Here is a 25,436-nt window from a genome sequence, read left to right on the forward strand (position 1 = left end):
ACAAAAACAGTCACATGTCCAAAGCTTTTCATCAGAAAAAAATTACTCTATTTCTGTTTTCTATGCTCACCACTGTTTCCCTTTAGACCATGCCTCCTTTTAATAAGATATTGCTTTGAGATTCCAGGAAACTGAGTAATGATTATACAACTAAAAAGCAGCAGTATCTACTGTAATCCTCCTCACATGTAACAATATCTATCTTTCTCTAGAAAGGCGTACACCAAATTCTCAACAGAAGAATAACTCCACTTGCTTGATGAAATTACCATTCATTCTTACTTTCTTCTTTCTGTTCTATAATTTCCACATTTCATTCAATAAACAGTACTTTTGTCATCAGAAGCCACAATAAATATAATGTTTTAACTTAGCATTATCACAGTTCCAATTTTTGTCTTCACCCATATTGATGTATGTATCTGAGAGTGGGAGGGAAGGAATAATCTTTTCTAAAAGATACTTATTTGAATAGTGAAATGAAAAATCTCATTAACAACATATAAAAATGAACCAATAAAATGGTACAGTGACTCTATGTCTGAGCCCACAAATAAAATTTTCAATGTAATTTTAAAGGAAATGGTCCTTCCATTTTAACAGCCTCTAAAACTTGAGAAACCATTCAAAGAACTACTCCCCACTTCCTTTTGTCCAGTAGCCATGTATACAAAAGATAGATGATAATATATCTATGTAAGTAAGATTTTTTTTCTCTAAGGAAGACCCAGAAAGCATAACTCTACGGAAAATATATTAGCCCATAAAATAAAGTTACTGCTTTTCATATTTGGGATCTTACTGAGAAATAAGTCTCTATAAGGTTATATCATACGTAAAGATAATAGAAAGCATCTTGAAGAGGTCACACACAAAAGAAATCATAATTCTCTCTTAACAGGGAAAAATCACATTACACGTAGCCTTTGTAGGAAGAGATGTATTGAATGCACCATGAACTTGAGGAGACTATGCCAAGGAGAACTGACTCTCCACGTGAGTTGTCCTTGTGATTTAAAGTTATAATACCTTGCCCTCCCCCAATTCCAAATGGCACTATTTCAGCAAGTCAAGGCTCTGAAGTGAGCCCATATAATACAGACAAAGTATATCTCAGTCTCATGCTCGCAAATATCCAGATTGACATAAAGCAATGTGAGCAGTGGTAAAACAACACCAGAACCAAAGGCAGGCGTTCTGGATTCTAGGCCAAGAGCTGCTGCTAGCTGACCTTGAGTAAGTCCCAGAATTCATGTTTCTCTCATGCATCCTGGTTAAATCAGATGATCTCTAAGTCTCCTGCCAGAAAGTCTATGACTTTGGGGCTGGTTGTTACCAGGACATAGGAACTAACAGCTTCTGCCACCTGCAGATGCCACCAAGGGCCCCCGTCCTCTGCCCTTCATTCCCTCACGTATCTGGCCTGCCTTCCTTCCTTTGCATGGGCCTTTCCTTCCTCCTTCAGCCAATTCCCTGCCTTCATTCAACACTATCACCCATAATTCTCCAATAATAAGGGCAACATTCATGGAACCTTTCTATGTGCCATAACAGTTTACATTCATTTCCTCATTTACCTGACAACTACCTTTATGAAACAGGGTAAATTATGTTCTCATGTTATAGGCCATGAACCTGAGTTAGAAAGACAGTTTTTCCTTTACTCTACCTCTGACCACTTATACACAATAAAGTGATCATTAAACACCTGGTATGAAGTCCTTGGCCATGGTGACCAGAATAAAAGGATCACATGGGTGATCTCACAATGTCTCAGTTCACGGCAGCTGTTCATGATTTTTGAGCAAATCCCTTAAGTGGTGCCTGAGGTTTAAACGGGGCTGTTAAAGTTCCTGGGGAATGGACTGATTTCTTCCATCCTACGGTAGCCTGTGCCAGGAGTCGTGCTTCCGCTGTAGCAGAAGTGTGGGTGTGACGTGTCTACTTTGACCAAGGACAAAATCACCACACTCAAAGAAACTAAAATTCAACAGGTCAGGAACCAGAGACAAACACTTGGGTCATCAAGACTTTCCTCCCTATCTAATCAATTGACTATAAACTGCTCCTATTTCTCTGTGCATATGTATCACTAAGATGCTGTGAAAGTTAAAGGAACTATCAGAAGTATCACACTGTGTTTGTAAAGAATAAAAAGGCTTTGTGTGCTGGGCGCCTGGGTGGCTCAGTTGGTTAAGCGACTGCCTTCAGCTCAGGTCATGATCCTGGAGTCCCTGGATCGAGTCCCGCATCAGGCTCCCTGCTCGGCAGGGAGTCTGCTTCTCCCTCTGACCCTCCAGCCTCTCATGCTCTCTCTCTATCATTCTCTCTCTCTCAATAAATAAATAAAAATCTTTAAAAAAAAAAAAAAGGCTTTGTGTGCTTGAGCAGGCTATTTATCTTCTCTAAGCATCAATTTCCTGATTTATAAAATGAAAAAGTACCTATTTTCAAGGAGTTTGTACAGAGTAAATAAGATAACTTACATCACCTCACAGCTGTTAGAATGGCTATTATCAAAAAGACAAGAAATAACGAGTGTTGGTGAGGATGTGGAGCAAAGGGAACTCATGTGCACTGTTGGTGGGAATGTAAATTGGTGCAGCCACTATGGCAAAGAGTAAAAAATTACAGCTAGAACTACCATATGATCCAGCAATTTCACTCCTGGATATGCATCTGAAGAAAACAAAACCCCTCATTCAAAAAGACATATGCACCCCCATATTTATTGAGGATTATTTACAATAGTCAAGACATGGAAACAACCTAAGTGTCCATTGAAGGATGACTGGGTGAAGAAAGTGTGGAGTGTGTGTGTGTACAATGAAATATTATTCAGTAATATAAAGGAACGAAATCTTGGTAGGAGCTCTTTCTCACTCTGGCCATCTTGGCGACTGCTCTTGGCTGGGGCTGTCCTGCACCTAAGGCAGGAAGATGGTGGCCACAAAGAAGATGAAAAAGTCACTGGAGTTGATCAACTCTAGGCTCCAACTCATTATGAAAAATGGAAAGTACTCACTGGGATACAAGCAGACTCTGAAAATGATTAGACATGACAAGTGAAACTGGTCATCCTCGCCAACAACAGCCCAACCTTGAGGAAATCTGAAATAGAATACTACGTACACCATGGTGGCCAAAACTGGTGTCCATCACCACAGCGGCAATAATATTGAATTGGACACAGCATGTGGGAAATACTATGGAATATGCACCCTGGCTATCATTGATCCAGATGATTCTGATATCATTAGAAGCATGCCAGAACAGGCTGGTGAAAAGTAAAGCACGCAAAAATTTTTCTTTAGTAAAACTGTCCAGAGCTTGTTTTAAAAAAAAAAAAAAAAAAAAAGGAATGAAATCTTGACATTTACAGCAACATGGATAGATCTTGAGGGCATGATGCTAAGTGAAGTAAGTCAAACACAGAAAGACAAATACTGTAGGATTTCATTTTTATGTGTAATATAAAAAAAAAAAAGCTGAGCTCATAGATACAGAGAACAGATTGGTGGTTGCCAGCGGTGGGGTGGGGGGAGAATGGGTGAAGGGGGTCAAAAGGTCCAAATTTCCAATTATAAAATACATAAGTCATAGGCATGTCATGTATAGTGTGGTTACTATAGTTAATAATACTACATTGCAGAATTGAAAGTTGCTAAGAGAATATATCTTAAAAATCCTCATCACAAGAAAAAACATTTTTTGTCACTGTATACAGTGACAGATGTTCACCAGACTTACTGTAGTGATCATTTTGCAATACATACAACTATCAAAAGATGTTGTAAACCTGAAAATAGTATAATTTCAGACATCAATTATACCTCCCTAAAAAAATAATAATTTATGGAAGTGCTTGAAGTGGTAAGCATTTAGCACCATTTAATTCAGTAAATATTAGATACAGATGTAGATAGAGATAGTAGAGGATATGATGTAACGATACACACATATATACTCATAAGCAAACATAGATGATAGACCGACACACACCCAGGAGTCTGAGCATACGGAATCTGATGCTTACTCTCAGCCTCGTGGAAATTATTTAGACCTCGGAATATGCTCAGCTATCATAATATGAACACAATCACAAAAAAATGCACTCTTCTCTCTTTACAGTGAGTTTGAAGAAGTCTGGTGAAACCATGCAAGCAGAAAGCAGCTTCAGCAGATACCCCGGGATAGAGTGTGTTCATTTTTACTCCAAAGGGCTCTGGAGCCACCGTGTGGCCACATAGCACACGAGCCTACCACTACGTCAACTCCGCAGAAGCTGTTAAGTCTGAGTTTTCCAAAAGCTCCCTTCCACACTGCAAAGATGAATAGTTTCCTTTGATTGGAAGAAGAACCCTATCCCTTCTCAGACAGAAACAGTGCATAAAGCTTGCTCTATTGTTTGAACCTATTTTTGTGTTTTGTGTTGGATGACCGCAACTAACCACTCTCCCCGTGAAGCTCCTGGTGGGTCTGTCGCTGCCAGTCAGTAGGAAAGATAGGCATGTTACATGAAGGACTAGAACATGATCATGTTCTAGATCATGAGCTATAATAGAGGTGTGTGGACAGAAAGGAGGGCTTTGGGGGACACTAACTGGAATACAAAAGCAGGACCAAGGACAGCTGACAGCAAGGGTTGAGTGGGAGAATTCAACTCAATTTTTTGTTGTTTTTGGTTTTTGAGCTGCAGCTACTATGTGTCATGCTCTCTGCTAAGGGCTAGAGAGCTGAAGAAAGCTAACACCTTCAGAAGCTCAGTGAGGAAGGAGAAATCTTGAGGAAGGGCTAAGGAATCACAACCCATATACCATGTTAGAAATTCTCTGGTTAACCCAAACGAGCAGTGCTCTAGGGAAGGAACCCTACTAAGTTTTGGGTTTTGTTTTTAATTTTATTATGTTATGTTAGTCACCATACATTAAATCATTAGTTTTTGATGTAGTGAAACTTTCCTGGACATAAACATGCTACTAGACCAAAGAAAACTTTAATCCATATATGCCACTTCTGATTTGGAAGAGAAAACAAGACGTTTCCCTTTCTTTGGCCCGACGAAAAATCTCTCACTCTTTGGAGGCCAAGTTCAAAAGATCCACTTCTCCACTGTATCTTCCCTAATCAACGAAATGCCAAATCATTGCTTTATCACTTCTTTGAGTTTTAGGCACCCTGTCTTTATTTTATTACCCAGTACTTGGTTCTAAGCGACTTTGCGTTTTTTTCCCGGTGAACTCAGGTTTTCATATACCTTATCGTCCCATTTTACCCAAACAAATGTTAGACCCTCTGAAGACTGAGAATAACTCGTCAATTTTTGTAGTTTCAGAGTCCTTACCTTGCTTTCCCTTCAGTGGGTCCTGACTGCCATCAGATCAGACCTAAGCTCACTCACTGTCCTTCACCCCTCCCCACAAGGCTGTGTGCATCTTTTCCCTTCTTTCTCCTAATCCCTGAGAAAAAGGGGGCCCCTACTTCTGCTCAAAGATAATCTTTCTGCCATGTTCTGCCTTTCCTCTCTGTTCACTTTTCTCCAGCACCTAACTCCATCAATTAGTCTCTTTTTTTCATAGCTCTTCAGTCTCTCTCTTTACACAGCTCTCTTCTTCTCAGCCTATAAGAAGAATCAAATCCCACTCACCCTGTTCCCTGACGGCTGCCCCAACTCTCCTTCCTTTCTTATCCAATCTATTGGGGCCATTTCTGCCTTGATACACTCAGTCTGGCTTCCTCCCTCGATTGTTTTCATAAAGTCATCTCAAATGTTGGATCCAACATTTATTTCTTACCTTATTTGATCTTTTTTTTTTCCTACCACTTGACATTGTTGGCCACTTGCTCCTTAAACTCTCCCCAAGGAGAAGCAATTTATTGGCTTTTCACTATATATTATGTTCTTTACTGAGCCTGAGAAGTCAAACGAGAAGAAATGGTCCCTGCCTCCCAACAGGTTACAGTCTAGCAGAGAAAGCTGAGTACAAGGTAAGGAAAGTGCAGAAGAAGTCTCTTTGTCTCCTGGTTCTCCTACTGAACGTTTCCATGTTCTCCTTTCCCTACAACAAAGATCTCTCCAGTTTTTGATCACACACCCTATCAATATATACATCCCTAATATAAATATAAGCACATACATATAATTAGAGGCTAATATCTCAAGATAATTAGGTGAGATATGTCATTATCTATGCTGGACATACATTCACATTTCAAATAGTCTTCTGGGTGGCTTCCCCAAAATTACTTTGTAATGAAACTGACAAAGAGATTTAACTTGGAGTAAGAAAAGATACCAGCTCTCAAGGAAGTGGAGAAAAGGGAGCCATTATACAATCTTGGTGGGAATGTTCACTGGAGCAGCCTCTATAAAAAACAATATGGTGAATTTCTAAACAAGTTGAAAATAGAGCTACCATATGATCCAGCAATTCCACTTCTGGGTATATATCTGAAGGAAATAAAGTCACCATCTTGAAGAGATACCTGCACCCCATGTTCATTGCAGTATTATTTATAATACTCAAGACAGGGAAACAACCTAAGTGTCTGTTGAAGGATGAATAGATAAAGAAAATGTGATATATATCATATATATGACATATATATATAATATATAGTATGAATTACATGATTATATTATATATTATATATTTGATATATAGACTTGTATACACACAAATACACACTCTGGAATATTATTCAGCCAAAAAAAGAAGAAAATTCTGCCATTTATGACAACATATATGAAACTCGAGGGCATTATGCTAAGTGAAATACGTAAGAGAGAGAAAAACAAATACAGAGCAAGATCTCACTTACATGGGGAATCTGAAAAAACTGAAGTCATAGAAACAGAGAATAGGCTGGTGGTTACCAGGAATCAGGGCAGGGGTGGGAAGGAGTGGAATGGACAAAAGTCATCAAAAATACAAACTTTCAGTTATAAGATGAATAAAGTCCTGGGGATGTAATGTACAGCATGGTGATTATACTTAACAATACTGTATTGTATATTTGAAAGTTGCTAAGAGAGTAGATCTTAAAAGTTCTCAACACAAAAAAAATTGTTAGCAATGTGAGTTCATGCCATATATATAATATATATAATATATATTATATATAATATATGAAATAAATAATATATATTAATATAATATATAATAAATGATTATATATTATATATAATCATTATGCTGTACATTGCATATGATTGCATATGTTATAGGTCAATTATATCTCAATGAAGCTGGAAAAAATAAAAATAAAAGACAGCAACAAAACATACCAGCTCTTCCACCTTCTTTTTGCTAATTATGTTTTCATTATGGATATTCATTTTCAAACTGCAATTTCTTTTCAAGAATCTTTTTTTTTAAAGTAATCTCTACACCCAGTGTGGGGCTTGAACTCACAACCCCCAAGAGTTGGATGCTCTATTGACTGAGCCAGCCAGCTGCCCCCTTTATAAAAATCTTTTTCAGTGACTGTTTAAGTTGGACTTTATCTTACAGGAATCAGCACAAGGCCATATATATGTATATACATACATATATATACTGCATTTAATGAGTATTAATTAATAAATTAATATGCATTAGAGCGTAGGTATTTTCTGTGCTAAGAAAAAATGTTTCAGGTCCTTAGGAAGACTTTAGAAACCCAAGGTTCTGTGAGAAACTGGAAAAGCTGCTAAGAAGTGATTCTGGATCACTGTGCATAAATACTCCACTCTTGGAAATATAAACAACATAAGTCATATAGATTTGCCTTCTTGGTACCGCTAGTATTGGTTTTCAGTTATGGCACCTGGCTCTTTTTTTTAATTAAAAATAAAAATCAATTCTAGGGGAGTAGGGAGTCCCACAGTGGAACCAAGTGGTGTTCCCACTGAGTATTCCCCGTGTCCAACTATACGTGAAGAGCCAGCAGAAAGACCATGTGAGAGAACCTCTACACAAGGATGCTCATGGTCAAGATACACAAGAGCTCACTTTGGTACTAACAGCCTCCAGTGTAAGACTAAGCTGTGAGTAATAAGTTTACTCTGAACCTTCAGACAGGCTTCAGAACGAGGAAGACAGTAAGCCCAATGAAGGAAGAAATCAAAGTTCCCAAGCTTGGTATGAACATAAAGATCAGAGTTGGAGGTGAGAATGTGGTGGAGACTTCTGGTTGTTCACCAAACTTTGCTACCCTTTTCCATGCTAATACACCTTAACATCTGACCACCCAGCCAGAGACTGCATCTCCCTGCCTACCTTGCCATATGAGTAAATTATCATCAATAGAATGGGAGAGGAAGTGATCAGGCAACTTCTGTCTCAATTCCTATTAGCAAACAATTGCTTCGGACTTGTACTCTTTCCCTTTCCTGCAACTCGATCATGGATATGCCAATGCCACCCTTCAATCATGATGCCAAGAACAGTGCCCTAGGACACAGCAGGGCAACCAGGTGGAAGGAGTCAGTGTGCCTGAATGACCTCGTGGAGAACAACCTCACCAACTTGGAACACTCCCTGCAGGACTATGACCTTACTGCTCTGCGGAAAGCCTGCTTCTCCCTCTCCCGCTCCCCCCTGCTGTGTTGTCGTCTCTCTCTCTGTCAAAAAAAAAAAAAACCTTAAAAAAAAAATAAAAACTGTACAACTTTGATGGAGTTACTTAAACTTTCTAAGCTTCAGTTCACCTATAAACGGAGGATAATAACAATATAGTGGGGATACTGAGAGAACCAAACCCAGTCCTGGGAAAGAGTAGGCATTTCATAACTGATAGTATCCTCTCTTTCGGAAGCCCAAATCCAGGAATTGGTAGGCACGGTTCTTTATGCCGAGGACTTTACAAGGCAGAGTCCATCACCAGAAATTTTAGGTCCAACTCTCCCAATCAGCCTTCTCGAACTCTCTACTGAACCAGCTCTCCCTATCCAACACTCTCCACTCCCTGATCTCCTACCACCCAAGACACGTAAGGTCTATAATTCCTGTGACAATGGCAACTCTGAACCCACATGTTCCTATAGCAGAAAACAAGAAGGACCCAGACTAAGGAAGGTGGGTAAGAGTGTGTGTTGTGTGAAATAAATAACAATGGATATGTGCCCACAGTTTGGGTCTAAATGATATCTATACATTCATGGACTCCATATTTATGTGCCCTACACAACTCTCCTGAGACCAAGGGCTAAAATCACATTCCACAAACATTTACAACGAATCTATTCCATCAATCTCTAAGTTATAAGAGATATAAGGATTAAAAATGGCGAGGCCTCAGGGGTGCCTGGGTGGCTCAGTCAGTTAAGCATTTGACTCCATGGAATTTTGAGCATCATTAAGCAGTATTTGGGCAGAGATGGATCTGTGAGGATCGAAATAAACCACCTGTTCTTTTTTTTTTTTTTAAGATTTTATTTATTTGCGAGAGAGAGAATGAGAGACAGAGAGCATCAGAGGGAGGAGGGTCAGAGGGAGAAGCAGACTCCCTGCTGAGCAGGGAGCCCGATGTGGGACTCGATCCCGGGATTCCAGGATCATGACCTGAGCCGAAGGCAGTCGCTTAACCAACTGAGTCACCCAGGCGCCCTAAACCACCTGTTCTTAAAACATATCTAGAATAGATGTTGACTGTTAACAGTGTTGGTGAATGAGCAATAAATTGCGTTGGGGGGAAATATATGGAAAAATTTTTTAAACCTCCAACCCCAAAGTTAGGCCTTCTCTCTACCCGCAATTACTTTAACTTACAGACTTGGGAACAAACTGACCACGTACAGTACTTTGATCATTACCAGGAGATCTTGAGTGAGTGAAGAGAATTTATCATATGAGGCTAGTAGAATCAGAAAATTAGGCCAGTTCAGCTTTATCATGAATGCAGTAAAATGATCATTTTGATGAAATATTTCTTCATGAACTTAGGGTAATTTTTTCCTTGTCTTAAAATAAACCTGACTATTCTTACATAGTAAGAAGTAAACTTGGAATTATGATGATCATTAATTCCTGAATTACTGTGCCCTTAGGAGTTAGTTTGATTTCCCAAGGAGATAAACTAAAGTTCTTGTCATCAACTTACAATTTGCTGTGTATTGCTCATTGTGATTATTTGTAATGGTATGATCGTTTTTATTTTATCTTTTACACCACCATACTCCATTCTTCTTAAATGGCAGTCCCATCAAGTTCTAAGATTAGGCTGCTTATTGGTCAGGGAGAAGTATTCATAGATTCCAAATTATCATATTTTCCCTGTGATACATTCATGTGAAATCACTAGTTCAGCATTTGATCCCAAATAACATTAAAGAACTGTTTTGTTAATATGCTCTCTCACTATAGTTTGTTTGTTACAAATATTCTGAATGATCCAATTCGTTTGTAGCTCACAGTTGAATTCCTCTTTTAAAATGCTCTAGTTCTTTTTTTTTTTAAAGATTTTATTTATTTATTTGAGAGAGAGAATGAGAGAGACAGAGAGCACATGAGAGGGGGGAGGGTCAGAGGGAGAAGCAGGCTCCCTGCCGAGCAGGGAGCCCGATGCGGGACTCGATCCCGGGACTCCAGGATCATGACCTGAGCCGAAGACAGTCGCTTAACCGACTGAGCCACCCAGGCGCCCTAAAATGCTCTAGTTCTTACGAGTCATGCCAAAACCAGCAATCTGCTTTTCAAAATGTGTAATAGTCTAATGCTGTTTTCCACAAATCATACTGGTTTTGAAAAGTATGCTATATAGAAGCTGACTCAGAACATTTTTAGATGCCTTGGCTTTGTGTTTCTAAAAAAAAAAAGCAGCAGCAGCAGAAGAAGAAGAAAGGAAAAAGAAAAAGAAAAAAGAAAAAATCTAGTCATACCCAAATCACAGGTCATTTTGGCCATTTGCATGCAAAAACTGCAGAAATTTCATCTGTCATATTAACTCCTGATAATTTAATAGAAGTTCTTTAATACCAGTTTTTAATCCAATATTGTACTGCCTTTACAATATCTACAAACTAATTTGTAAACAACCTCATATTTTCAATCTTTTTACTTAGAAACATACTATATTCACCACACTAAAATATTGAACAAAAAAACTTTCAGAAGAAATGCAGAAATAAAATTGTTAGTTTAATTATAAAACAAAAACATTTGGGCCTTGATTTTAAATGTTTTAATTAGAAGCAGAAAAGCAGTCTTAATTGGAGTTGGCTATAATTAGCCAACTTATATAAATATAATAATAACTTCCTTGCCCTCTTCATGTGCAAAATAGATTATGAAAAAGAGAAGGATCTTTGTTCTATGGAAGCTTAAAAAATGAAAGCATATTGCTTTGTTTGATCCTTTTAGACCCAAGATCATTTTAAAAATTCAACAATGCTTAGACTCATTTAACAATCTCTCTTAATTCTTTGAGGTTTGTGCTACAAACACAGAGATTTTTTTTTTTCTAAAACTTTTTAAAGTGAATATATTCTCGTTTCACTAGAAATAGTGTAAGATTCTGTTTCTACCACAAGGCGTCAGGCCATGGTAATTTAATCTTCAAAGGGCTTCACTATTACCCCTTGCAAAGTCAAAGACTACGAAAAAGTACATATTAAAACTGAATAGTCCTTAGTTGCCTTAGCTTTGATTAAAGAACAATCACAGAAATTGCGGTTGAGCGGTTGAGCGTTTATTTTCCTTTGTTTTTCTAATCAGATTAGTTCTGAGGATGTTGCAAAATCCTCTTGCAATTCAGGTCTCAGACGCTCTACCCTGAGGCTGGTTCCAACTCAGAAAAATAACCCCCCCACCCCCACCCCGCCCCCGCACACATTCTCTTTCTCCATACCCCTTATATTTTAAAAACACCCCCCGAAACTTTAAAATAGCGACAGTAGCTTTATGTTAGGGTTGGAGTGCCTGACTGGGTTAGGGTAGGGGAAGTTAGCTTTATCAGAGGCAAGGAAGAAGAGTTAACGTGGGGTTTAAGAGCCTATTCAGCCAGGGGACAGGATTCGAGCGGTTTAGGGTACAAGATTTGTACAACTTAGGGGGCAAGTCCCTCTCAGAGATTCGCATTCGGATTCCCCAACTGTAAATAGCCATCACTTCAGAGAGTTGCTGCGAAGTTTAAACCGGGCTGGCTACGCTCTAAAGCAGTCCATCTCAAAGTGTGATCTGCGAGTGCTCCAGCATCACCAGGGAACTTGCTAGAAACACAGAATCTCAGACCTCATCCCAGACTTAAGGATCAGGAAACCCTGAGGGGGAAGGAGGCAAATCAGTTCTAATAAGGCCTACAGGTGATACACGTTGAAGTTTGGGAACCACTGCTCCAAAGAATTGCACGGATGTTCGCTACTCGGGAGATTAACGAAAGTGGGAGGAGCAGGGCTCAGACGGAAGCCAGGGCCATTTGAGAGAAAACCGGGAGCGGCCTGGTGGCAATGTGGGGAAACCCTGGGCTCGGCTGCTGGGACCTCCGAGGACTGTCCCTCCGAGGCAGGAGCCGTGAGGTCGCCCGGCACCTGCAGGTGGCGCTGGACGGGCCTTTGACAAAGAGGCGGGGTCTGCAGGGGGAGAGCCGGCTCGGCGCTCCGGCACTCGGGCACCTCGTGGGGCTGGCCGGTCCCCGCAGCAGCTGCGCCCCAACTTACCGTCTGGTCGCGCCGAGGAGCGGGTGAGTCCCTTGAATCGTCCCGGCTCGCTGCTTGCTCCCCGCCTCCGTGTGTCCCCGCGAGGGCGGGCGCGGGCTCGCAGCCTGGCAAGGGGTGTAGCGGCTTGCAAGCCTTCCCAGCCCCGGGGCGGCGGCGTTCCGGGCGAGAGCAGCTCAATTCGCCCCTTACGCGCGGCTCCAGGACGCGCCGCCCTCCAGCGCAGCTCTCGGCCGGAGCGCACTGCTCCGTTGTGGCCGGTCCAGGGGCTGGGAGCCAGGGACTCACAAGGAAGTCCTTTCGCTGGGGGCTCGAGGCATACGATTAAGGTTTGTCCTTCGGTTGGATTCTGATGGCAAGTTTTCCAGCTTGGCAAAATCGCTGCGAGTTTGCATAGCATTAATGCATGATTGGTTCGTAGTGCTTAAAATCGTGTGACTTGCCTTCAGGTTTCCTAGTAACAGGAAGTTTTCGTTTTAAGTTCTGCGATCATTAGTCCTACTCCTTCAGGATCTGGTTTGGGGTTCAAGTTCTATCCAAATAGTCGATCAAGGAAGGCTTCATATAATGCGTGGGTCAAACCCACTGGAAGGGGAGACATAAAATTTACAAACACTTCTAAATTTCTTTCTCTTTATTTTTTTTTTTATTTTTTTTCCTTTAAGATTCTATTTATTTTTTGACAGAGAGAGAGAGACAGTGAGAGAGGGAACACAAGCAGGGGGAGTGGGAGAGGGAGAAGCAGGCTTCCCACTGAGCGGGGAGCCCAATGCGGGGCTCGATCCCAGGACCCGGGGATCACGACCCGAGCCGAAGGCAGACGCTTAACGACTGAGCCACCCAGGCGCCCCAAATTTCTTTCTCTTTAAAAAAAATTTCACGGGGCGCCTGGGTGGCTTAGTCGGTTAAGCGGCCGCCTTGGGCTCGGGTCATGGTCCCAGGGTGCTGGGATGGAGCCCCGCATCGTGCTCCCTGCTCAGCCGGGAGCCTGCTTCTCCCTCTCCCTCTGCCTGCCGTTCTGCCTACTTGTGCTCTCTCTCTCTCTGTATCAAATAAATAAATAAAATCTAAAAAAAAAAAAAATTTCACACGACATCCTGACATTTACTTAGATTTATTTAACACAGATATTAAGCAATGCTTAAAAAAACAGCCTAGGGAAGAAGAACATCTTACCTTTAGGTAGTTAAATGTGGGGAAGCAAGTACATACTTGAAAGTATAGAAGGTTTGGAAATGGCAGTGCAATCCATATTGTGCTCCAGTCAATGAGTTTCTTCATATTCTAAACTCTTTGACAAAAACATGAGTCAGTTGGGCTGTGTCAATATTTAGCAGGAACATCAGGTCAGCCATCCTGGTACAGCAAAACGGAACAGTCACATCAGAACTATGTTTTGCTTTTGAAAGGGGATGAAAGTTAGAGAACTTTGGGTCAAATCTGGAGTTCCTAACATCTGAACACTGTGTTGTTTCCCTTTTTTTTTTTTCCCATGAAAAGATGTTACTGCAGAATTTAAATTATATATTTGGTTAATGTCTGATGGAAACCAACATATTTTATTTGACAGATATTTTATTTTCTTGGCTTCTGGCACAAATTTGACTGTGGACCACAGAGCCAACAGGCTCCCTCACTGCCCTGGGCTTTTCCTTGGCCTTGCTCTCCAGTATGGTCTCCCTACCATGCAGATGAATGGGTGGATACTTCTCCAAGGCCACTGTGCTGCCTTTTCACCCAGATTCTGTACAAAGTGGCCCTCCATCAGCAAATACTGCCAACTTGCTTGAGGCCCCAGGACCAGGTCTACAAGAGAGCCCTCACCCTTTCCAGCCACGATCTGCCTATAAAACTGTCTTTCTTTGGAATCCATTGCACTACCACACAGTTGTTGAAATTTCTGCCTTTTCCCCTAGACTTTGAGTTTGTGAGAGCAGAGGCTCCATCTCATTTAACTTAGTATTCCCACTGCCTAATATTGTTGCTCACAACATAGTTAATGAGTTAACATTGAATAAGTGTAGATTTGCATGTTAACATCTTTGCCGTCCTACAACACAGTTAAAACATCTAAACATAGTGAATTATTCCTTGTTTGGTTACAGTAGATAAAACTTCTATTCCTGGGGTGCCCAGGTGGCTCAGTTGGTTAAGCGTCTGCCTTTGGCTCAGGTCATGATCTCGGGGTCCTGGGACTGAGACCCGAGTCAGGCTTCCCACTCGGGGAGCCTGCTTCTCCCTCTCCTGCTGCTTCCCCTGCTTGTGCTCTCTCTCTGTCAAATAAATAAAATCTTAAAAAAAGAAAAAAAAAACTTCTATTCCTATTCCTAGACACATACTTACCTCCCAGATTACTCTATTTATAATGTTGGTTAAATCACTAAATGATTTGGAATTATACTTATTAAGCATATAGACTGGAGGTCCTCCAGAACAAAGTCTCGTTTCTTTTTCCTCCTCCGTTGTCTACCATAGACTTGAGTTCCATAAATACCTGATGATTGGCATATGTTTTACTCAGAACTCTTTCAAATGCCAGTGATAGACACCCAAATCAAACTAAAGCAAAAAAGGGAATGTATTGGCTTGTGTAACTGAAAAATTCGTGATCTGGTCTCAGGAACTCTAAATACTTAAAATATACCACCAGGACGCTTCTATGTCTTTCCCCATTTCTCGCTTGTACTTTTGTGTGTTGGCTTTCTTCTGTTCTGTTGAAGACCTCTTCCTCCTTAGAGCAAGTAGAAGAAAGCATGGTAGGCTTCTTTCATCCCAATTTAACAAAATGTTAAAAGACATCTCTTTATCTTCCACTCCCATATATAAATATCAGAGAAGGACTCTAATTGGTTCAACTAGGGTTGTATGCCATCCCTAAGCCAGCCAATGCCATCAAGGGAATAGAGAACAGTGATAAGCCAAGACTGAGTCATATGGCAAAGGAGGGACCTTTCTCCAAATGGAGGAAATGTTTTAGATCATTAAAAAGTAGGGGGAGCCACTCTGGAAAACAGTATGGAGGTTCCTCAAAAAGTTGAAAATAGAGCTACTGTACAACCCAGCAATTGCACTACTGGGTATTTACCCCAAAGATACAAATGTATTGACCTGAAGGGGTACATGCACCCCAAAGTTTATAGCAGCAATGTCCACAATAGCCAAACTATGGGAAGAGCCAAGCTGTCCATCAACAGATGAATGGATAAAGAAGATGTGGTGTATATATATACAATGGAATATTAGGCAGCCTTCAAAAGGAATGAAATCTTGCCATTTGTAACAATGTGGATGGAACTGGAGGGTATTATGTTGAGCGAAATAAGTCAACCAGAGAAAGACATGTATCATATGATCTCACTGATATGAGGAATTCTTAATCTCCGGAAACAAACTGAGGGTTGCTGGAGTGGTGGGGGGGGTGGGAGGGATGGGGTGGCTGGGTGATAGACATTGGGGAGGGTATGTGCTATGGTGAGCGCTGTGAATTGTGTAAGACTGATGAATCACAGACCTGTACCTCTGAAACAAATAATACCTTATATGTTTAAAAAAAAAAAAAAGATAGGAAGGGAAAAATGAAGGGGGTGAATCGGAGGGGGAGACGAACCATGAGAGACTATGGACACTGAGAAACAAACTGAGGGTTCTAGAGGGGAGGGGCGTGGGGGGATGGGTTAGCCTGGTGATGGGTGTTGAAGAGGGCATGTTCTGCATGGAGCACTGGGTGTTATGCACAACAATGAATCATGGAACACTACATCAAAAACTAATGATGAAATGTATGGTGATTAAAAATAAAAAAAAAAATTTTTTTTAAGTAGAGGGAAAATGTGGGCAGACCAAAACAAATATCCTCAGTGTGAATGTTGCACAATTTCAAAATAGATAATATATGGAAAATGTTCTCCGAGCTCTTGAACAAAGGCAAATGGTTGGCATTATATAAAGATGGCTCCTCTTTATTTTTTGAGAAAATCAAGCCTTTAAATTTGGAGAATGTTTTAACTATTTTAAGCTACTCCTGGAAACAACTTTCCACTTGGTAAAGTGTTACAGGTGTTCTAAAACTCAGAAACACTTGGAATGTTTCTGATAATCAAGTTGTTGTATATCTAATCTGTTTTTCTCATTGAATTTCATAAAGTGCAAATTGGCGAGGTATTCCTCTAGAAATAGATTTAGAACTAATGAAAACAGTGAATAATATTGTGATATCATATGTTCCCTTCCTTTAAAAAAATGCTACACCAAGCCTTAGGAGGATCTGTGAAGCGTGTTAAGGCAAAGAATACTTTGTCAGGTAGTAAGTTTGACAAAACTAATTTCCACAGGGTTGACCAGGAGAATAGGCAGTCTGTGATTGAACACAACTCAACAACTCCATTGGAACTGTACTAACAATTCATGTCTTACCAACAAAAACCAGCCTGTTACTCTGATGAGAAAATGGCACTCTGAAAATACAGCCTTTTGGTCCTTTGTACCACTATCAGGGTCCACCTTACCAAGAGTGTCAGAATACATTTCCCCATAAAATCATTTAATTATTATTTCAGATTCCAATATCAACCCCAAAAGTCTATCAAATACAACTTCCTAAAGTATAATCTTACATCAGCTAACTCCTACTGATAACATTGTTACCCAAAAAAATGCATTCCTAATTCAATTTACCTTTGAGCAGAGTTGGTTTTCCTCTAACTGAGCACCTGGAGTTAACTTCTCCTAAAATAAAAGGCAACATCTGACCCTTTGAATTCCATATAGACAGTCTGTCATTCATTGCACCAATAGCTGGACAAAGCAAAGCTGTTATTATTGACACAAGGGCATGGTTTGAGATTCCGACAGATTATGTGAGGTTAAATGGTAAATCAGTCACTATTTTAATTGTACTTTCTAGGCCACTCTAGTCCTTATGTAAGTAGATTTTTCTATTGCCCTATCAAACATTAATGTCTTAAATAGTATAGACGTGAAGAAGACAATAATGTTTATTTCTCATTTCCATGGCTGACGCTATTCTATTTTACAGAATTAATGGAGAGCAGACAAGATATTACAAACCAAGAAGAACTTTGGACAGTGAAGCCTAGGAGAAATCCAGAAGAAGATGATTACTTGGTAATATATTAATAATAATTCACTGAAATCAGGGCACCTGGGTGGCTCAGTCGTTAAGCATCTGCCTTCGGCTCAGGTCATGATCCCAGGGTCCTGGGATCGAGCCCCACATCGGGCTCTTTGCTCCGTGGGAAGCCTGCTTCACCCTCTCCCGCTCCCCCTGCTTGTGTTCCCTATCTCGCTGTGTCTCTCTCTGTCACATAAATAAATAAATAATCTTTAAAAAAATAAAAAATAATAATTCACTGAAATCTAGACACAGAATTTCAATGCTGTCCTGTATCTCCTAGGGTTCTAACAGTGATTTTCACCCAGTTGACAGGTATCTTCACTCGGATTCCTGTCACTGATACTGCGATGGGCAAAGGTGCAGGGTGGTATATAAGAGAAATTGTACCTTGACGACTGTCATGGACTTAGCTGAATAACCTCAAATAAGTCACTGAAAATCCTGGGTCTTGGTTTATCTATAAAATGAGAGAGTTGGACCAGATCAGCTCCAAGGCCCTTCCAATTCCTTCTAACTTTCTGTGGGTCTAAGTTTCTTAAGAGAGTCATCAGTGCCCATCTAACAGTAGTTTTGTAAGCATGCATTTTTTTCATAGGCTTTATGGCAGTTACCAAGAGATCATCAAGTTGATTGATGATTCACCGTTTAAACAAATAAATTCAATTTTGGAATAAGAATCACTTGTCCCACTTTTGTGCCACCTGAAGATTAAATGTTTCTTACTACATTATTTGACTGAAAAAGTGGTGGAAATTTTCGGTTCCAAACTCTTTTTGCCTTTCCAAATGATGTCAACTGCAGTTTTTACAGAAAGTATTTTATCTTAATTATTTTAATAGGAAAGATAGTGTATGCAACAATTTTATATAACGTTACTTTAAAAAAAATTTTTTTAGTTATTTTAATAGGAATAATAAGATATTACAGGTGCATATTCTATAAAGTAAGTGTGCATAAAATAAAACCATTTTCATTTTTCAAGTTAACCATCTTCCTTGCTGTTCTATAATTTTTCATCGTTAACCAGAAAATCGATCTCAGTTGATTGTACTTAGATTGTTTGAACATGCAGAGATGACAGAAGCTGTCCTATGTATCATGCTCAACTCTCTTCTAAATGGGGCCACCAGAGAAAGCATTGGATGTAACAGTGATTTATCACTGAAAGTAAAAGTCAAATGGCGAGAGGCTACTTTTAAACACCAAAAATTATAGAGAACTATGTGAATTAAGGTTTCTCTGCATAAAATGAGGAAATGAACAAGATAATCACATCACATTAAACATTAAAATGTTACAGTTCTACATAGAGAGCTATAAGAAATGAGGAATAGCCTATTGAGTGAAAAAGTAAATTAATTCATTAAAGCAGCACAATATGAAACATCCTAAGTTCCTATATAGAAGTGTTTTGGTTTTTTTTAATTTTCTGGTATATCAGTCAGTTGGGGAAATGACAAAATAGTCAACATAACCTTTTGTGAATTGTTGACTGCTTAGAAATGCAACTGGATAAAGAAGTATGACTTTCTTAGGAAATAGATCATCTCTATGGGATTTAACTATGTATATAACCTTTGTACCTTCTGATAGAGTACTTGTCAATCATTACTTGCAGAAATGAGATATTTTAGAAATATAAAATCAAAGTACAGCATGATGGAAATTATATATTTTTATAACTGTAATGACTGTATTATTCCTGACCCTTTATACTTGAATTAATGAAGAATTTGCTCCTCAGTTCTTTGTGGAGAGTTGCCCAATTACCAGTAAGAATATTATAAAACAAATTCAACCATTACAAGTTTTGTTATTTTTGCCCAAGATTGCTGGATTTTTTTTACGTTTTTCAATTTTAGTTTCCCACTTACATTATTCCATTTCATGCCTTCAAGGTAGAAACACAACGGTCTCAGCTTTCATGGATAATCTTCTGTCTTTAAAAAAAGCATGTATTCCTTTGTCTTAAAGAAAAACAACAGAAATTAATGGAGAATCCCAGCATAGCTAAATCCATATTCAATCAGTGCTACATCAGTATCCAAAAGCAAGGTTCTGAATGTCCTAAAATTTTTTACTGATAAGCACCATGAGCAAAATAAGTAATGCATTGAAGAGAAATCCCATTGTTTGTTTAAGATGTTGATTTTCTTCCCTTTGTAGGATAAGGACTCGGGAGAGACCAGCATGCTGAAAAGAACTGTGTTTTCACACATGCACCAAACAACCCACTTTGATGGATTTGACTGCCCCTCTGAGCTTCAGCACAAACAAGAACTCTTTCCAATGTGGCGCTGGCCAATTAAAATTGCTGCTGTCATATCATCTCTGACTTTCCTTTACACTCTCCTGAGGGAAATAATTCACCCTTTTGTAACTTCCCACCAACAGTATTTTTATAAAATTCCAATCCTGGTCATCAACAAAGTCTTGCCAATGGTGTCCATCACCCTCTTGGCACTAGTCTATTTGCCGGGGGTGATCGCAGGCATTGTACAGCTTCATAACGGAACCAAATATAAGAAATTTCCACATTGGTTGGATAGATGGATGTTAACAAGAAAACAGTTGGGGCTTCTCAGTTTCTTTTTTGCTGTGCTGCATGCAATTTATAGTCTGTCCTATCCAATGAGGCGATCCTACAGATACAAGTTGCTCAACTGGGCATATCAACAGGTAGGGTGACGATGTTGAAAGTACCACTAAACTAAAAAGTCTAAATTGTCTAACAAATTAACGCTTTCTTATTTTAATATCAATACCCCAAACCTCTTTTGAAATGCTGTGTCGGGAATGTAATCTGCATTTTTCAATGTTTTATTATAACGCTTCATTGGAGCTTGGTTATATATAGTTTCACACGGAGGAATTTTTTTTTTTATGTTGAAAATAGTAAACTATAACTTTAACAACTTAAATGCGTATTTTGTTCATGGACAGGGCCACACAGCAACCTTCTGTCACCCTCACAAGATTCCTTTTTTAATGCTAATTGTTCTTATTTACCACACAAGCATGCACATTACAATCCTAACTAGCAAGTAACTATTATATGAATTAGCAAAACAGATTTATGTAAATGCTGCATTCAAGGAAAGAGATTGAGGGCTCCTATGTCGTTTCTCATAGAAGAATGCACAAACAAAGTCACAAATTTGTGGAAGCTCCTAGTTATCAGGCCCTACATGGTGGACAGAGGGAATGTAGAAGGCGATTCATCTGCCGGAAAAAGATGTTGTTTGCATTCCTTCTTTCCCCTTTTCACCCTCTGGTAGGTCCAACAAAACAAAGAAGATGCCTGGATTGAGCATGATGTTTGGAGAATGGAAATGTATGTGTCTCTGGGAATTGTGGCACTTGGGATACTGGCTCTGTTGGCTGTGACATCCATTCCATCTGTGAGCGATTCTTTGACATGGAGAGAATTTCACTATATTCAGGTAAATTATCTATCAAATAACTCTGGTCCCTCAGAGAGGCAATCTTTTCTGTGCTTAGAATACCATCAACTATATTGACTTTGTCCCATAAAAAATAACAAATGGTTTTCCAGTAGCAAAGATCCCGCACTTGTTTCAATCAAAAAGGTGCTCGCCGATAATTTTTCCTTATCACTTCTAAGTAGAAGTGTTTTCTAGACACAAATAAAAAGCATTACTCAAAGAAAACTATTACTAACCTTTGAAACTTGTTAGATAATTTTCTGTCCACCTAATAACTCCACAGGTGATATTTGAGGAATTTAATATTCACGGTTTATTCATTCTGCCCAAATAAAAATATTCTTTTGCCTGCCCCCTGATTTTACTTACGCCTTTTAAGTTACACAACTTGGTACTACCTTTAAAAAAGCATCTGTCATTGAAATTTGGAGTTTTAATTACCAAAGGAATTCTAATATTTAATTTTATTTTTTTTTTAAGATTTTATTTATGTAAGAGAGAGAGAGATTGAAGGGGGGGGTCAGAGGAGAAGCAGACTCCCCACTGAGCAGGGAGCCCGATGCGGGACTCGATCCTGGGACTCCAGGATCATGACCTGAGCCGAAGGCAGTCACTTAACCAACTGAGCCACCCAGGCACCCAACTAATATCTAATTTTAAAGACTGCTTTTTCTAACTTACATTTTATGTAGCTTACTGACTTGAAGTTTGTCAATATTCTTGGAATTCAAGATTATCTCAGACTTACGGAGGGAGGTTCATCTCTTAGTGGTAGATTACACCATAAGAAGAGCAGTGTGCCAGAACTCACAGGAGATCCGTGTCTGACAGGATGCAAAGGATGAATTTAGTTTAATCGTAAGCACTGCCGAGATTTTTTTAAAGTACGTAGTTTAGCTTCTATGGGTGCTCATTTTTGGAAATTCCCACAAAGTCAGACATTTCCCCACTATCCCTTTTACATATCTATACATATACTCCTACAGAAACTTTACCAGAACATCTGATTAGTCAGGAAAACATGTCTCCATCTGAATTATTACAATGGAGCTTAGAAATGGTGCCACATTTTCCAAGCACAATATTTGCTGATTGTGTAGGCTTAGCTTGATAGCCATTAGAGTTCTCTGTTCCTCATTAAATACGTTGTTTTTACATTTGCTCTGCCTGTCACACATATGCTGAGCACCACTTTTTACGTTTAATTAGGAATCCAAGCACTGCATCTTGACTACCCAGCCCATTCTACTGTGTACACAAGACCTAATCCATGATAAGTATACAGTACACATTTGGTAAAATTAATCTTCAATCAATCACATATATTTTTCAGTTAATAACCTAGAAACTTTCCATTTACAATCCAAGAATTAGTTATTCTATGATTTACCTTGGAGATTGATATTTGAAAATATAAACTTAGCTTTTGATTGTATTCATTGGGGCTTAAGAGTGCTTACTGCTGAATAATTGTGAGTTGGATTCATTCTGGCAGGCTAATGACCATTTCCAGTAAAGCGAATAGAAGTCAAAACTTATCTAGAAGAGCTATTGTCAGAATGCCATAAAATTACATAGGTGAACAACTATTTTTAAGCAACTTTTTCTGGATAGTGCCAAGTATCCCAATACAAGTTGAAATTTTTCTTCATATCTTCATATCTCTATGTGTTATGTAAACAGTGGAAATAGTTGGCATTTTTCCACTTTATCAGGATGTTTGATTTTTTTTTAATTTTTATTTTATTTTTTTAAGACTTTATTTATTTGACAGAGAGAGACACAGCGAGAGAGGGAACACAAGCAGGGGGAGTGGGAGAGGGAGAAGCAGGCTTCCCGCAGAGCAGGGAGCCGATGTGGGGCTCGATCCCAGAACCCTGGGATCATGACCTGAGCCGAAGGCAGACGCTTAACGACTGAGCCACCCAGGCGACCCTGAATGTTTGATTTTTAACATGGGCCACACTCATTCACCTTAGTATTCATGTACCAAAATCAGAATTAGTTACTCTGGTTGCTTTCATAATTGATAAAGATCACTGGTATCAAATTGATTTTTGCACTAATCGTCAGTCAACCTATTAATATTTACTGAGCACCTAAAATGCACGAATCATTGTGTTAATTCTGCAGGGAATCTGTGATGAGTCAAAGTCCCCGACTGTAGTTGTCTCTTGATAGGCAGAATGAAGGCAAATGCTCAAGAGACAAAGCACCATAAAATAAACGTCATCAGACAGATGAACAAAGTATGGAGAGAAAAGAAAGACGGTGTTATTGATTAGCTGAGGTTGAAAGGAGATTGATTGTGAATTTTCTCAACTTAAATCACCTGTGGACAAAACATCACCCAACGTAAGGGGGTGAGGTGGGGATGTGTGAGGAGAATGGAAAGATGTGAGTGGGCATTGTTGAGAAATTTAATAGGGGAATGATTACAGATGGAATTTCCAAGCAACAGAACAGATGAGGTAGGATGGAATAAACTCTTACTGAACCAATCCCACCATTTTTTTTCTTTTGCAGAGCAAGCTAGGAATTGTTTCCCTTCTTCTGGGCACAATACATGCATTGATTTTTGCCTGGAATAAATGGGTAGATATAAAACAATTTGTGTGGTACACACCTCCGACTTTTATGATAGCTGTCTTCCTTCCGATTGTTGTCCTGTTCTGCAAAGCCCTACTGTGCCTGCCGTGCTTGAGGAAGAAGATACTGAAGATTAGACATGGTTGGGAAGATGTCACCAAAATTAATAAAACTGACATATCTTCCCAGTTGTAGAATCACCGTTTACACACATTTTTGTTCAATTGATATATTTCACCATAAATGTTTCAGATTTGTATTTGTTTAATAAAGTGACCACTTGAGGGTCTTAATGTATCTCTTTGTTGATGAATCCTGAGTTAGAAGTATGTGTAGTTCTCTGTAGATTTAATTCAAAGCAATAAATAAAGCAATCTTGAGCACATTCTCTATGTTCAATAGAACTAAGCATAACAAAACAATCACATCTGATTTGTCAGACTGTACAGCATTATAAATAATAAAAGGCCTTGCAGTCCCAATCCCTACAACTCATCAAAAGATATCGTGAGCCATGAAAAAATATATTATCTGAATCTACCATGCAAGTATATCCAGTATTTATGATTGTTGTTAAAGATGGGTTTCATTTTCCTGTAACTGGGTGTTATTCATGAAACACCGATTGCAAGAAACACACAGGTTGTGTCTACACAAGTAAAGCAACAGAATAACATCAGATATATCTCCAGGCAAAATAAAACTCAAGCTTTCCAGGAGAAAAAGTAAATTCACTTTTCTCTATATGAGTTACATAAACTCAGTTGAACTTAATACACCGGTGAAAGCATACCTTGAACCGGTTCTTCAAAGAGCAAAGTATACATCGGCTGTCAGGACTCGCTAACCCAACAGACTACACTTCAGAGGTTTTTTTATATAGAGAAAAGCTAACTACGAACAATATCTTTTATATAGGTAAACCATTTATTATGATTTAGAATAATAGAGCTAGTGCTAATGATACAAATTAGGAAAAACAGTATATTCACTGAGTGTTCTTTTTTTTTTTTTTAATTTTTTATTCTGTTAAAAAAGGACAATTCTTTAGGCACCTGGGTGGCTCAGTCAGTTAAGCTTCCAACTCTTGACTTCGGCTCAGGGTCGTTAGATCGTGGAAACTGCTTAAGATTCTCTCCCTCTCTCTCTGCCACCGCCCCCCCCCTTCCGGTCTTTCAGAAAGAAAGAGAGAGAGAAAGAAAGGAGAAAGAAAGAAAGAAAAGAAAGAAAGAAAGAAAGAGAAAGAAAGAAAGAAGAAAGAGAGAGAAAGAAAGAAAGAAAGAAAGAAAGAAAGAAAGAAAGAAAGAAAGAAAGAAAGAAAGGAAGGAAGAAAGAAAGAAAGAAAGGAAGGAAGAAAGAAAGAAAGGAAGAAAGAAAGGAAGAAAGAAAGAAAGGGAAAGGACCATTCTGCATTATTACATGGGGACTAAGGAGCCATCTGGAGTATAAATTTGAGTTCTATGCACTATTGAGATTCAGACTTACAGAGATAGATCTATGCCTGGAGATAGTGAAGAGTTCAGAGTAGCGTAATTGGAAAGAGCAGACAATAGTGCCCTGGAGAAATAATTCACCATTAGAGAAGGAATGTAGGGCTTTAAAATGACAAAGCAGATTCTTCAAGGGGATATAA

The 25,436-nt window shown here is 39.2% G+C and overlaps 1 protein-coding gene and 1 pseudogene across 1 annotated transcript; both read left to right on the forward strand.

The window, feature by feature from the left end:
• Window positions 1-2,814: 2,814 nt before the first annotated feature.
• Window positions 2,815-3,291, forward strand: LOC118021323 (annotated as a pseudogene).
• Window positions 3,292-12,503: 9,212 nt separating this feature from the next.
• On the forward strand, window positions 12,504-24,188 carry STEAP1 (STEAP family member 1). Its single transcript, XM_035021415.1, has 5 exons — window positions 12,504-12,660; window positions 17,670-17,758; window positions 19,935-20,447; window positions 21,047-21,211; window positions 23,741-24,188. Exons 2-5 carry the CDS (start codon window positions 17,675-17,677, stop codon window positions 23,996-23,998), a joined length of 1,020 nt encoding a protein of 339 aa, XP_034877306.1. The 5' UTR covers window positions 12,504-12,660; window positions 17,670-17,674; the 3' UTR covers window positions 23,999-24,188.
• Window positions 24,189-25,436: the final 1,248 nt, after the last annotated feature.

This window comes from Mirounga leonina, unplaced genomic scaffold (assembly GCF_011800145.1).
Source record: "Mirounga leonina isolate KUSES-001 unplaced genomic scaffold, KU_Mleo_1.0 Mir_174, whole genome shotgun sequence".
NCBI classification, from domain to species: Eukaryota; Metazoa; Chordata; class Mammalia; order Carnivora; family Phocidae; genus Mirounga; species Mirounga leonina.